Source organism: Gadus morhua, chromosome 11 (assembly GCF_902167405.1).
Source record: "Gadus morhua chromosome 11, gadMor3.0, whole genome shotgun sequence".
Classification (NCBI taxonomy): domain Eukaryota; kingdom Metazoa; phylum Chordata; class Actinopteri; order Gadiformes; family Gadidae; genus Gadus; species Gadus morhua.
This window is the reverse complement of record NC_044058.1, coordinates 29351392-29362692: the sequence shown is the minus strand read 5'-3', so window position 1 is coordinate 29362692 and position 11301 is coordinate 29351392. Positions and strand designations below refer to the sequence as shown.

At 48.8% G+C, this 11301-nt stretch overlaps 2 protein-coding genes across 4 annotated transcripts in view; both read right to left on the bottom strand.

The window, feature by feature from the left end:
• Nucleotides 1-296: 296 nt before the first annotated feature.
• On the bottom strand, nucleotides 297-4861 carry zgc:158398 (TMEM219 domain-containing protein). Of its 3 annotated transcripts, none has more exons than XM_030369919.1 (8): nucleotides 4779-4861; nucleotides 4631-4670; nucleotides 4240-4432; nucleotides 3769-4012; nucleotides 3346-3454; nucleotides 3086-3242; nucleotides 2557-2700; nucleotides 297-829 (listed from the first exon to the last, which is right to left on the bottom strand). In XM_030369919.1, exons 3-8 carry the CDS (start codon nucleotides 4396-4398, stop codon nucleotides 803-805), a joined length of 840 nt encoding a protein of 279 aa, XP_030225779.1. In that variant the 5' UTR covers nucleotides 4399-4432; nucleotides 4631-4670; nucleotides 4779-4861; the 3' UTR covers nucleotides 297-802. The 3 variants fall into 3 exon arrangements, with proteins under 3 accessions (XP_030225779.1, XP_030225780.1, XP_030225781.1); XM_030369920.1 differs by having other exon boundaries at nucleotides 4758-4828; XM_030369921.1 differs by lacking the exon at nucleotides 4779-4861 and adding an exon at nucleotides 4758-4773 and having other exon boundaries at nucleotides 4545-4670.
• Nucleotides 4862-5184: 323 nt separating this feature from the next.
• The window catches only part of plbd2 (phospholipase B domain containing 2), a 6517-nt gene continuing 400 nt past the window's right edge, over nucleotides 5185-11301 (bottom strand). The window contains exons 2-12 of the mRNA XM_030369897.1: nucleotides 11154-11247; nucleotides 10906-11064; nucleotides 10707-10807; nucleotides 9589-9803; nucleotides 9024-9118; nucleotides 8360-8520; nucleotides 7682-7777; nucleotides 7529-7600; nucleotides 7031-7183; nucleotides 6752-6914; nucleotides 5185-6303 (exon numbers count right to left, since the gene is read on the bottom strand). Coding sequence (XP_030225757.1) covers nucleotides 6136-6303; nucleotides 6752-6914; nucleotides 7031-7183; nucleotides 7529-7600; nucleotides 7682-7777; nucleotides 8360-8520; nucleotides 9024-9118; nucleotides 9589-9803; nucleotides 10707-10807; nucleotides 10906-11064; nucleotides 11154-11247 — 1477 coding nt within the window. The 3' untranslated portion in view covers nucleotides 5185-6135. The remainder of the gene's footprint in view (nucleotides 6304-6751; nucleotides 6915-7030; nucleotides 7184-7528; nucleotides 7601-7681; nucleotides 7778-8359; nucleotides 8521-9023; nucleotides 9119-9588; nucleotides 9804-10706; nucleotides 10808-10905; nucleotides 11065-11153; nucleotides 11248-11301) is intronic.

Below are 11301 nucleotides of genomic sequence, written 5' to 3'. Positions count from 1 at the left end.
GGTTACTAGATACACCAACATTAAAGTTGGTTCTTGTCAGTGGTTCAACACTCCAACCAACTAGAAGGGCCATTTAGGGGTCACTAAAAATAATGTGTGTAGCACTTAACATTAACCTGTAAAGCTAATGCAATGTGAGAAAACTTGGAAGGAATACAATTATACCTTGGTATGGGCTTCAATGGATCCTTTTAAAGACAATCAACTTCACATTTGAACATACTTGAAGTCATTTTGATACCGCATTTGTCTACACTTGCTGTGGGATCATTAATTTTGTGCAGCGGATTCTGTCGTGTTTTTTTTGTTTGTCATTTTATTATCTGACACACATTCAGTATCACAGTTCATTCAGTGAGTAGGCCAGGGAAGAACCGAGACATGCAGATAAACATTTAGCTCATCTTATCCACCGCTTGGAAGATGAAGATCTGAAGAAGGAAACCATTGAAATACAAAGCGAGTAAAACCACAGAAACCTAAACACAGGCACATGAAGATATCTAACATTCAGACCATTTAATTTATTTGAGAGTATTGGAAAAAAAAAACTCCCAGACAGAACAAAAACATAATTTAAATACTTGATGGATCAAAGTTCATATTAACAGCAGTATTATTGCAAAATCGTGTGACGCTGCACTTTGGAATTTAACGACTTGAGCATCCATGAGTTGGCAGATAATGGCCCTGTGTTGATTTGGATATGAAGTTCCATAGATTACTTCGATGGTGGCTATCCATCTCGTGTTCAACGATGGAACTCGAGTTTCTTGAGTTGAAAGTGGACATAAATATGAAGTCAGTGGTCTGAATCGACGAGGGGTTGCTGTGAACCACAGAAGAAGAGCAGGTGGTCTGAAAACGTTTTAAAACACCAACTCTGTCCAGACATTAGACAGAGATAAGCTTATCTGGCACACTACAGACCTTAACGTCATGAACAAATGCATTTATTATGATGTTATCATTTCATATTAGTGGAATTATATAACGTACGACCCAAATCTCCAAATATCCGTTCCCCTTGGAGTGAAAAACCCCAAACGGTCCATTGGACCATATTGGAAAATTATAACTTTAGAACAGGTTTGTTAGATCTCCAACCAAACTACAAAAGGGCCTGACAGCAGCTGTAACACCGGCCTTAACTTACGGTACATATGACAGCAGCTGTAACACCGGCCTTAACTTACGGTACATATGACAGCAGCTGTAACACCGGCCTTAACTTACGGTACATATGACAGCAGCTGTAACACGGGCCTTAACTTACGGTACATACGACATCTGCTGTAACACGGGCCTTAACTTACTGTACATATGACAGCAGCTGTAACACCGGCCTTAACTTACGGTACATATGACAGCAGCTGTAACACGGGCCTTAACTTACGGTACATATGACAGCTGTTGTAACACCGGCCTTAACTTACGGTACATATGACAGCTGCTGTAACACCGGCCTTAACTTACTGTACATATGACAGCAGCTGTAACACCGGCCTTAACTTACGGTACAGATGACAGCAGCTGTAACACGGGCCTTAACTTACGGTACATATGACAGCTGCTGTAACACCGGCCTTAACTTACGGTACAGATGACAGCAGCTGTAACACCGGCCTTAACTTACTGTACATATGACAGCAGCTGTAACACCGGCCTTAACTTACTGTACATATGACAGCAGCTGTAACACCGGCCTTAACTTACTGTACATATGACAGCAGCTGTAACACCGGCCTTAACTTACTGTACATATGACAGCAGCTGTAACACCGGCCTTAACTTACGGTACAGATGACAGCAGCTGTAACACGGGCCTTAACTTACTGTACATATGACAGCAGCTGTAACACCGGCCTTAACTTACGGTACATATGACAGCAGCTGTAACACGGGCCTTAACTTACGGTACATACGACATCTGCTGTAACACGGGCCTTAACTTACTGTACATATGACAGCAGCTGTAACACCGGCCTTAACTTACGGTACATATGACAGCAGCTGTAACACGGGCCTTAACTTACGGTACATATGACAGCTGTTGTAACACCGGCCTTAACTTACGGTACATATGACAGCTGCTGTAACACCGGCCTTAACTTACTGTACATATGACAGCAGCTGTAACACCGGCCTTAACTTACGGTACAGATGACAGCAGCTGTAACACGGGCCTTAACTTACGGTACATATGACAGCTGCTGTAACACCGGCCTTAACTTACGGTACAGATGACAGCAGCTGTAACACCGGCCTTAACTTACTGTACATATGACAGCAGCTGTAACACCGGCCTTAACTTACTGTACATATGACAGCAGCTGTAACACCGGCCTTAACTTACTGTACATATGACAGCAGCTGTAACACCGGCCTTAACTTACTGTACATATGACAGCAGCTGTAACACCGGCCTTAACTTACGGTACAGATGACAGCAGCTGTAACACCGGCCTTAACTTACTGTACATATGACAGCAGCTGTAACACCGGCCTTAACTTACGGTACAGATGACAGCAGCTGTAACACCGGCCTTAACTTACGGTACATATGTGGCGGTCCGCTGCGTTCGCAGGGTGCCGTCGAGGCGAGCGCCTCAGGCTGGCGTACAAACAGAACAGCAGACACACGCCCAGCAGACACCCGCTGGACTCCAGCAGGTGGCGCCCTGCCACCTCCTGGTCCTCCTACAGAGAGGAGAAACAGGGAGTCAGGGGCAGTGTTGCCAGATTGGGCCCGATTTCCCGCCCAATAAGGAGACCCTGGCTGCAGCGTGCTGCAGCCAGGGTCTCCATATTGGGCGGGAAATCGGGCCCAATCTGGCAACACTGGCCAGGGAGCCGTGAGCACCTGGTACGTTTACATGACCTTTAGCAGACGCTTTTACTTTAGCAGACGCTTTTTTTTGCTGAGACTTACAATGAGTACATGTGTCAGAAGAAAGAGAAACAACAATATATCTCTGTCGGTACAGGAAGGACGTTCGGAAGGGGGTAGATGTTGTGGGCGGTAGTCAAGTCAAACCATATCTAAATAGCACGTTCTACAGCGGACCACACGCCGTCGACCTACCTGGGTCAGCATGACGGTGAGCGCGGGGTCGTGGTGGGACTGTAAGCTGAAGCAGCTCTGGGGGGCTGCGGGGGGGGCGCCGGTCGAGGGGGTCAGCGTGACCAGGTGGACGACGGCAGGCGGGACGTTCTCAGTCCGCGGACATTCAGGCGGCAGCCTGGAACCACAGACACACCGGAAATCACAACTCACCTCCGGATGATGAGTGAGGCATTATGGGATGTGTGAACGGCCTGAAGACTTTGACGGTATGAACTCACAGGTCCAAAGGCAGGAGATGAGTTGGCCCGCTGATGGTCAGACAGGTGTATGTACCCTTTCCTTCAGCCTCTGACAACACGTGTACGGTCACACTCACAGAGGCATTGCCTGGCCAAGAGAGTGAGCGTCAATAAGAGCTATACGCTGTACTGTGTGTTCAGGATCCCATACACAACCTGACAGATTTACATTTTACATTCAGGGCATTTAGCAGACACTTTTTATCCAAAGCGACTTACAATAAGTACAATAGTCACCAGAAGGAGAAACAACAATATACCGCTGTCGGTACAGTAAGGAGGTTCATAGAGCCAAGCACTAACCATCACTAGGTTAACCCGTTCCCCGTGTACGACAGAGACAGCTAGGGTAAGACGCTGATGATAGCGACCATTGCTAACGTTCTGCCCGTCCAGCCTCACCTGGGAGGCCGAGCTGAGAGGCCGTCACCTCCGTGTGGAGGCTCAGCGCCTCCAGGGGGGCGCTGGTGGCCCCCACCACCAGGGGCACCCGGCGGTGCAGCAGGGTGTCCCCCGTCGGGCCGGCCTCCGTCGGGTCCTGTGGGGGCGGGGGGGCCGTCCACGAGGCCGCCGCCGCCGCCACGCTGCTGTTGGCGTCAGCGCACAGCTGGAACTCGGCCAGGGAGGAGAGCAGGCGGTTCCAGTCCTGGAGGCATCGGAGGGTCAGCTGATTAAATGCTGAACCTATGCATTTACACGCAAGATAATAACCTTTAATTGGTCTTTTGGCTGCATTTAAATAGGCTAGATGGACCTATGTATTTACCACACACTTAAAAATGTCGTTTTTTGTCTATAGGGCTACATAGATGTGATCTAGATGGATAGGGCTAGATAGATAAGTGTGTGGTGATCGGTTTCCATTGTGTTTACCGTTGCTATGTCAGGGTTGGGCAGAGTGTGAGTCTGTCCATAGAAACGGAGGCAGAGGAGGGAGACGGCCAGACTCAGAAGGCAGAGGAAGAAGGTGACCTCAGGTGGATGAAGAGAGACATAGTCCCTCAGGTTCACCCCCGGCTGGCAGGCACACATCACTGGGTCCGAGCAGGAGGTGGACGAGCGTTATCTGGAAACAGAGATAGTAAAGCAGGGAAGTGAAGCAAGAGCTGAACCCAATGGAGCCACGTAGACACACAGAATAAAACGAACACATGCTATCGGTGGGCTGTATAACCAACCATTTAAATCGGTCCATTTCAATTCAGAAAATATTGCAATAAGTCAACAGCGAGGAAGACAGTGAGGAGACGTTACAATCTGTTACCTCATATCTTGGTCTGTTTTACCGTCTCCTTAGCGCCCACCTAAACACGGAACAGAAGCTGCATGCTTACTTTATACTACGGAATATGAGGTCCAACATTTAGGTTTAGAATAAATTAAAAACGCACAAAAATCAAAAGGACACTAACTTTCGGAGGACGTTGCTTTGTATCCCGGGATCACTTCCTGTTTCTGTCCGCCGTTAGGAGGGAACACCCCCGGCCCTCATTGGTCCATATGGTGCGTCGGGAGACGGACCCTCCTCTCATTGGCTGACACCACGGTTCGCTTATTCCCCGAGCAAGGAAAAGTCACCCAAATAAATTATCAATTTTAGTTAAATTCTGACCCTTTATGAATGTTCTCGTCATTTGTTAAATCCGTGTACCGTATTTAAACGGATACGTTTAATAGGGCACCACATGGATATTTTTATGATTCATAAAAAACTATATATTTTACAACCCAATATGTGACCGTTTGAATATCTGACACACAACACAAATAATCAACTGTTTAAATACTTTCTTAAAATAATAATGAAAAAAGTCAAACAGGAGTTCAATTGATTTATTTTAGATTAATTTCCCTTCATGTTGACGAACATAGAAACTGCTACAAGAAATAATCTCTCATTGTTTCTCTTTTCATATCTTTCTCCAAGTGTCACTTTATCGAAGTGGGCGATCACCATTTACATACATTTTATAACTTTACACTGAATTAGATTGTTCACACAGCAACAGACGATTTCTTTGTCAAAATAATTACAAGAAGTCATTATTTTGGATCAAGGATCAAGAGGCAGCACATGTATGGGGGGGGGGGGCGGGGGCTCGTGTTGCTTTTGTATTCTACGCAGCGTAATGCAGTCACTTGAGAAAATTGATTCTGCTCGTTTTTCGGAATTAAAGACATGAATATCTCAGAATTTAGATACGTTTCTATGGAGTTAAAATTCTGCTGTTTTTCTGAATTTTCTCATAATTCCGAAAAAAGTCTTCACGGATAAAAAAAACCTGCTGTTTTTCGGAATTAACAAGATACCTTGAAATTACAAGAGAAGCTCTCATTCACTAAAGAGCTGGAACTCATTCAGGGGGGGGGCACCTTCGGGGGGTGAGGTTGATCAGCGGCATACCCCATGCAGGTCAGAGCCTCTCCAGCTCGTTTGTTCAGACTCTACTTTCTCGCGTGAATGCACTACGCTTCTGTGGTATTCTTTGTATTTTTAAAAAGAAAAATTTGAAAAAGCAGCTATTTTAAAAATAAAGTGTTTCCTGAGATCCAAAGCTGTGCAGCAATGATTCTGAATGGGTGGGTAATCTGACCCCGTAGAGGCATCCATATGCATCTGATGCACACGGAGGCTGAAGCTCAGGCATCAGGCCTTTCATTACACTGAGGTCCAGCCTTGAGGACGTGGGGCCCCCCATGTTGGGCGGGATAGTGCAGACCGGGCCCCTAGTGGTTCATCAGCCCACTGCCCGTGGTCCCGTGTCCTCGTTAGGGCCAGGTGACCTTAACGGGCTTGAAGGTCCAGGTGTCGGGGTGGCCCATGTGCAGCAGGTCCTTGTAGGGCGAGGTGCTCCACTGGAAGGGGGGCACCTGGTCCGCGGTCGGCCCGTTCACCGCCAGCATCTCGAACCCCCGAGACATCACGTACGAGGTCATCTGCAAGCGGCACAAGGCCAGAAGCGTTACGTGCACGCACTTATTGTATGTTGAACGTCCTGGCCCTAAAACAGTACTGAGCATCGTGTGGGCTCTTATCCTAGCTGTCTCTGTTGTACACGGGGAATGGGTTAACCTAGTGATGGTTAGTGCTTGGCACTTGGTTCTATGAACGTCCTTACTGTACCGACAGAGATACATTGTTGTTTCTCTTTCTTCTGACAAATGTACTTATTGTACGTCGCTATTCTACGTCGATAAAAGCGTCTGCTAATCGCCCTCATTGTAAATGTAAATGTAATGTATTCTGAGGCTAAATGCTCTCTATTGCTACCTAAAGGTTTCCTGCAAGGCAGGAATGCTTTTTTTTATTGAAGCATTGCTTGTTAGAACTCCGCCACAATAAAAGCCCCATAAACCAGACGTCTCCGAGGAGAAAGGGCCGAACCTTCATGTCCGTCCCTCCGTGCGGCCTCTGAGTCAGAGCCCCAAACGGGTAGGTCCCGTCGGCGGGGTTCAGGTCCGAGCGGGCGGAGATGGCGTTCTCCCCGTTGGCATGGGGACGACAGGCGTCGCACTGCGACAACGGATCCTCTCTGTAGTTATTGTACCTGAGAGGGAACAACGGTGAGGTACCTCATGAATAAAACTACAAATCTAAATCCTACACAAGTCGTTACCAGCCGGTCGCGACCTCGGCGCCAAAGGCTCTCAGATGAAGGCCCACCTCATGAGGCGGACCATGGAGTCCAGGTCGGTGATGGCCGTCTGGTTCCGTCTGAAGATCTGAGCCCGGGGACTCTGGTCCAGAGAGAACCAGGGGCCGAACTTCTCCACCAGCTCGTTGCAGCCGCTGGCGTTGAAGATCTCTGGGTAGTACCTGCTCAGGAGCGGGAGAGGGAGCATGAAGGGAACATCACAAGGGAACATCACTAGGGAACATCACTAGGGAACACCACCAGGCAACCGGCAGAACGGACTCTTTTAGCTTGACCTCAATAAACTAAGGGTGAACATTTTAATATATAAACCAAACCAATGGTGAATAATTAAATATATAAACTTAACTAAAAGGTGAATATCTAAATATATTACCTAAACTAATGGTGCAATAGGGAGACATTTTTTTGTTGTTCTGATATGGATTGTGTGCTTGTACTGTTTAACCTCGAAGACGCGTTGGATAAGTGTACAACATAAAAATAAGGATGCAGTCCGTACTTACGGGATATTGAAACTTGCCCAGTATCCTTTCTCCCGCAGCTCGTGAGTCTTATCACCATACATCACCAACCCCCTGAAGCAACAGTCAGCGATTGATTACGTCTCGAGGACAAAGACAATCAGCGGGTTGAGTCGATCAATGACTGGGACTCACGGAATCTGCTCCAGCACCGTTAGCACCCCCTCCTTCAGGACTGGCAGCCCGGGAATGAACTGGTTATAGTCCACAATCATCCACTGATTGTTGTACCTACAAGACAAAGCTCATCTGTTTATGCTCACGTCAGTTTAACAAGAATCACAATCGCTTTGTTCAGCGTTTTACAACGTATGTTTACAGAGTACAATGTCGATCCACTTCCAACCAGCTGCCAGAGCTTAACCTGTGAGGCCCAGAGGGACTGGGAATCACCCCAGAGAGGCTGGGAATCACCCCAGAGAGACTGGGAATTACCCCAGAGAGACTGGGAATCACCCAAAAGGGACTGGGAATCACCCCAGAGAGACTGGGAATTACCCCAGAGAGACTGGGAATCACCCCAGAGGGACTGGGAATCACCCCAGAGAGACTGGGAATTACCCCAGAGAGACTGGAATCACCCCAGAGAGACTGGGAACAACCACAGAGGGACTGGGAAACACCAGAGGGACTGGGAAACAGCCCAGAGGGACTGGGAAACAGCACAGAGGGACTGGGAAATAGACCAGAGGGACTGGGAAACAGACCAGAGGGACTGGGAAACAGACCAGAGGGACTGGGAAACAGCACAGAGGGACTGGGAAACAGACCAGAGGGACTGGGAAACAGCCCAGCGGTGGTCTGTGAACTCACGTCCCGCTGTTGTGCTGGCTGAAGACCTGCGCCCACTGCTGTCCGCTGGCCGCCAGCCGGTTGGCCACGATGTTCCGGAGCCACTCCATCACGGCGCCCGTCGGCTGCACAAACCTCCACAAGTCCGGGTTGCTGTTCCCGATGGTGGTCTCCAAGGTCACCTGAAGGAGGAGAAGCAGCCTTTAATCACGGGGGGATTAAGAGTCGGATCGCTACGTTATATAAATATAATCGTTTTCTAAATACTCTATAATACTAATTCAAACTCTTAAATCAGTCCAGAGTATACTTCAATGGAGTCCCAAACGCTAGCATGACGCTAAATAAAGAAGCTAGCTGCTACATTAAGGAGCTAGCTGCTACATTAGGAAGCTAGCTGCTGCATTAAGGAGCTAGATGCTACATTAAGGAGCTAGCTGCTACATTAAGGAGCTAGCTGCTACATCAAGGAGCTAGCTGCTACATCAAGGAGCTAGCTGCTACATTAAGGAGCTAGATGCTACATTAAGGAGCTAGCTGCTACATTAAGGAGCTAGCTGCTACATCAAGGAGCTAGATGCTACATTAAGGAGCTAGCTGCTACATTAAGGAGCTAGCTGCTACATTAAGGAGCTAGATGCTACATTAAGGAGCTAGCTGCTACATTAAGGAGCTAGCTGCGCACCAGACGGCTGCTCAGGATGTAGAAGTCGTCCCCAGAGAAGATGGATCCCGGGTAGGAGGAGAAGGCCACGGTTCCCCCGGGGACCGAAGCGCTGTCTGGTGGAGAAACACACCACGACACACAGCCCCTACGGTGTTAACATATGGAGCACCATCTGAAACACACCCCCTACGGTGTTAACATAGGGAGCACCATCTGAAACACACCCACTACGGTGTTAACATATGGAGCACCATCTGAAACGAAGCCCCGTAAAGAACGCGTTTGGATGTTAAGAAACGTCAACAAAATTCAATCTAGGTCTTTAACAGAGCACGATTGATTAAACATTATAAGCACTGGTATGCCCGTGTTTCCCCCAGCACTGTATGGTTAAGGTGGCCGCCTTGACTACCATTGTATAAAAAGATATATATATTAATAATAATATTTTTTTAAATTATTATGCAATAACAAACTCTCTTAGTGACAGAAAACATAAAGATAAATAATGCATAAGTAACAGTGGTCGTGCCATACAGCTTTTTGAATGGAATTGAAGCGGAGGACCCCCCCCGCCCCCTACCTTTGGGAGAGACGCTGTAGGAGAAGCTGTACTTCTTCATGATGCGCAGCATGGACTGGTACGTGTTCCAGGTGTCGTGGGACACCAGCAGGTCTCTGTAGTCGGGCAACAGCTTGATGAGGGCCGAGCAGGACCCCGCCCCCAGCGGCCGCGTCAGGCTCGACTTGTTGAGCGCCGACTCCAGGTCCTCGATGTCCCCGCCCATCTGGAACAGCCTGTGGGTACACAACAACACCATCAACAACACAAACAACAACAACAACAGGTTACCGGAGCGGTAGACTCGCCCATCTGGAACAGCCTGTGGGTCCACAGCAACAACACCATCAACAACACAAACAACAACAACAGGTTACCGGAGCGGAAGACTCGCCCATCTGGAACAGCCTGTGGGTCCACAACAACAACACCATCAACAACACAAACAACAACAACAGGTTACCGGAGCGGAAGACTCGCCCATCTGGAACAGCCTGTGGGTCCACAACAACAACACCATCAACAACACAAACAACAACAACAACAGGTTACCGGAGCGGAAGACTCACCCATCTGGAACAGCATGTGGGTCCACAACAACAACACCATCAACAACACAAACAACAACAACAACAGGTTACCGGAGCGGTAGACTCGCCCATCTGGAACAGCCTGTGGGTCCACAACAACAACACCATCAACAACACCATCAACAACAACAACAACAACAGGTTACCGGAGCGGAAGACTCGCCCATCTGGAACAGCCTATGGGTCCACAACAACAACAACAACAACAACACAAACAACAACAACAACAGGTTACCGGAGCGGTAGACTCGCCCATCTGGAACAGCCTGTGGGTCCACAACAACAACAACAACACAAACAACAACAACAGGCCACCAGAGCGGAGGAGCCTCGCCCATCCTACCCGGAGCGCGGGAGCGTCGGGAGAAGGATTGATCCAAAGATACTCCATCGGAAAGGTATCAGAACCAGACCTCTGTGAGACTGGTCTGATCCCGGATCAGTCTGACCCAGGTCTGGTCCCGGAAGCGGGACCACGAATCAACGCCGTGTTTTATTGTAAGAAACCCCAGCACGGTCATGGAGTCCTTCCAAACCATCTCTACTCACAGGAAGCCGAAGGGGTTGATGGAGAAGGGCCCGTCGGGGAAGGCCATCTCGTCGTTGTAGCCGTCCTCCAGGCCCTTCAGCTGCAGCAGGGCCAGGTTGGCCTGAGAGGGGAGCACAGCACGAGGAGCCGTCGTCAGCCTCCCCGGAGAGAAGAGAGCCTCGTTGTACCGTGGATTCACTGCAGTAAGGGGGGAATCACCTGGTGCCAGTAAGGCGTGTTTCCCTTTTCCTGGATCTGTTCCATCACCCACTCCAGGTTGGTGGTGATGTACGCCTTTAGTCGCTGGCAGTAACCCGTGTCAAACGTCTTGGGCCCGCAGTAACCCATGAGGGTGTTCACCCAGTGTTTGTACATGAGCTGGAAGGGAATACGCACAAACACGGTTCAATTGCAGCACAGTAGAATCGGATTGTACTTCGTGCCTTAACGGAGTCTTTGAGTCGGACCTGGGAGGTGACAGCAGCCTCCACCGCCCCGGCCGCGTACGCCTGGATGCTGTCATTGTAGCGGTGACTGGTCGTGACCTCCAGGTAGGACCAGCTGACGACAAAACGACACATTAATGATGTGAGGCGGAATAGAAGTCGGATTTGT

Excerpts from the sequence above, each read along its gene's own strand:
- zgc:158398 (XM_030369919.1), bottom strand. The coding sequence starts at position 4,398 with ATGTGTGCCTGCCAGCCGGGGGTGAACCTGAGGGACTATGTCTCTCTT. Across the intron at positions 4,013-4,239 it reads CCAACCCTGACATAGCAACG|GACTGGAACCGCCTGCTCTC; the intron begins GTAAACACAATG and ends CGATGCCTCCAG. Across the intron at positions 3,243-3,345 it reads CATCTCCTGCCTTTGGACCT|GCTGCCGCCTGAATGTCCGC; the intron begins GTGAGTTCATAC and ends CTGTGGTTCCAG.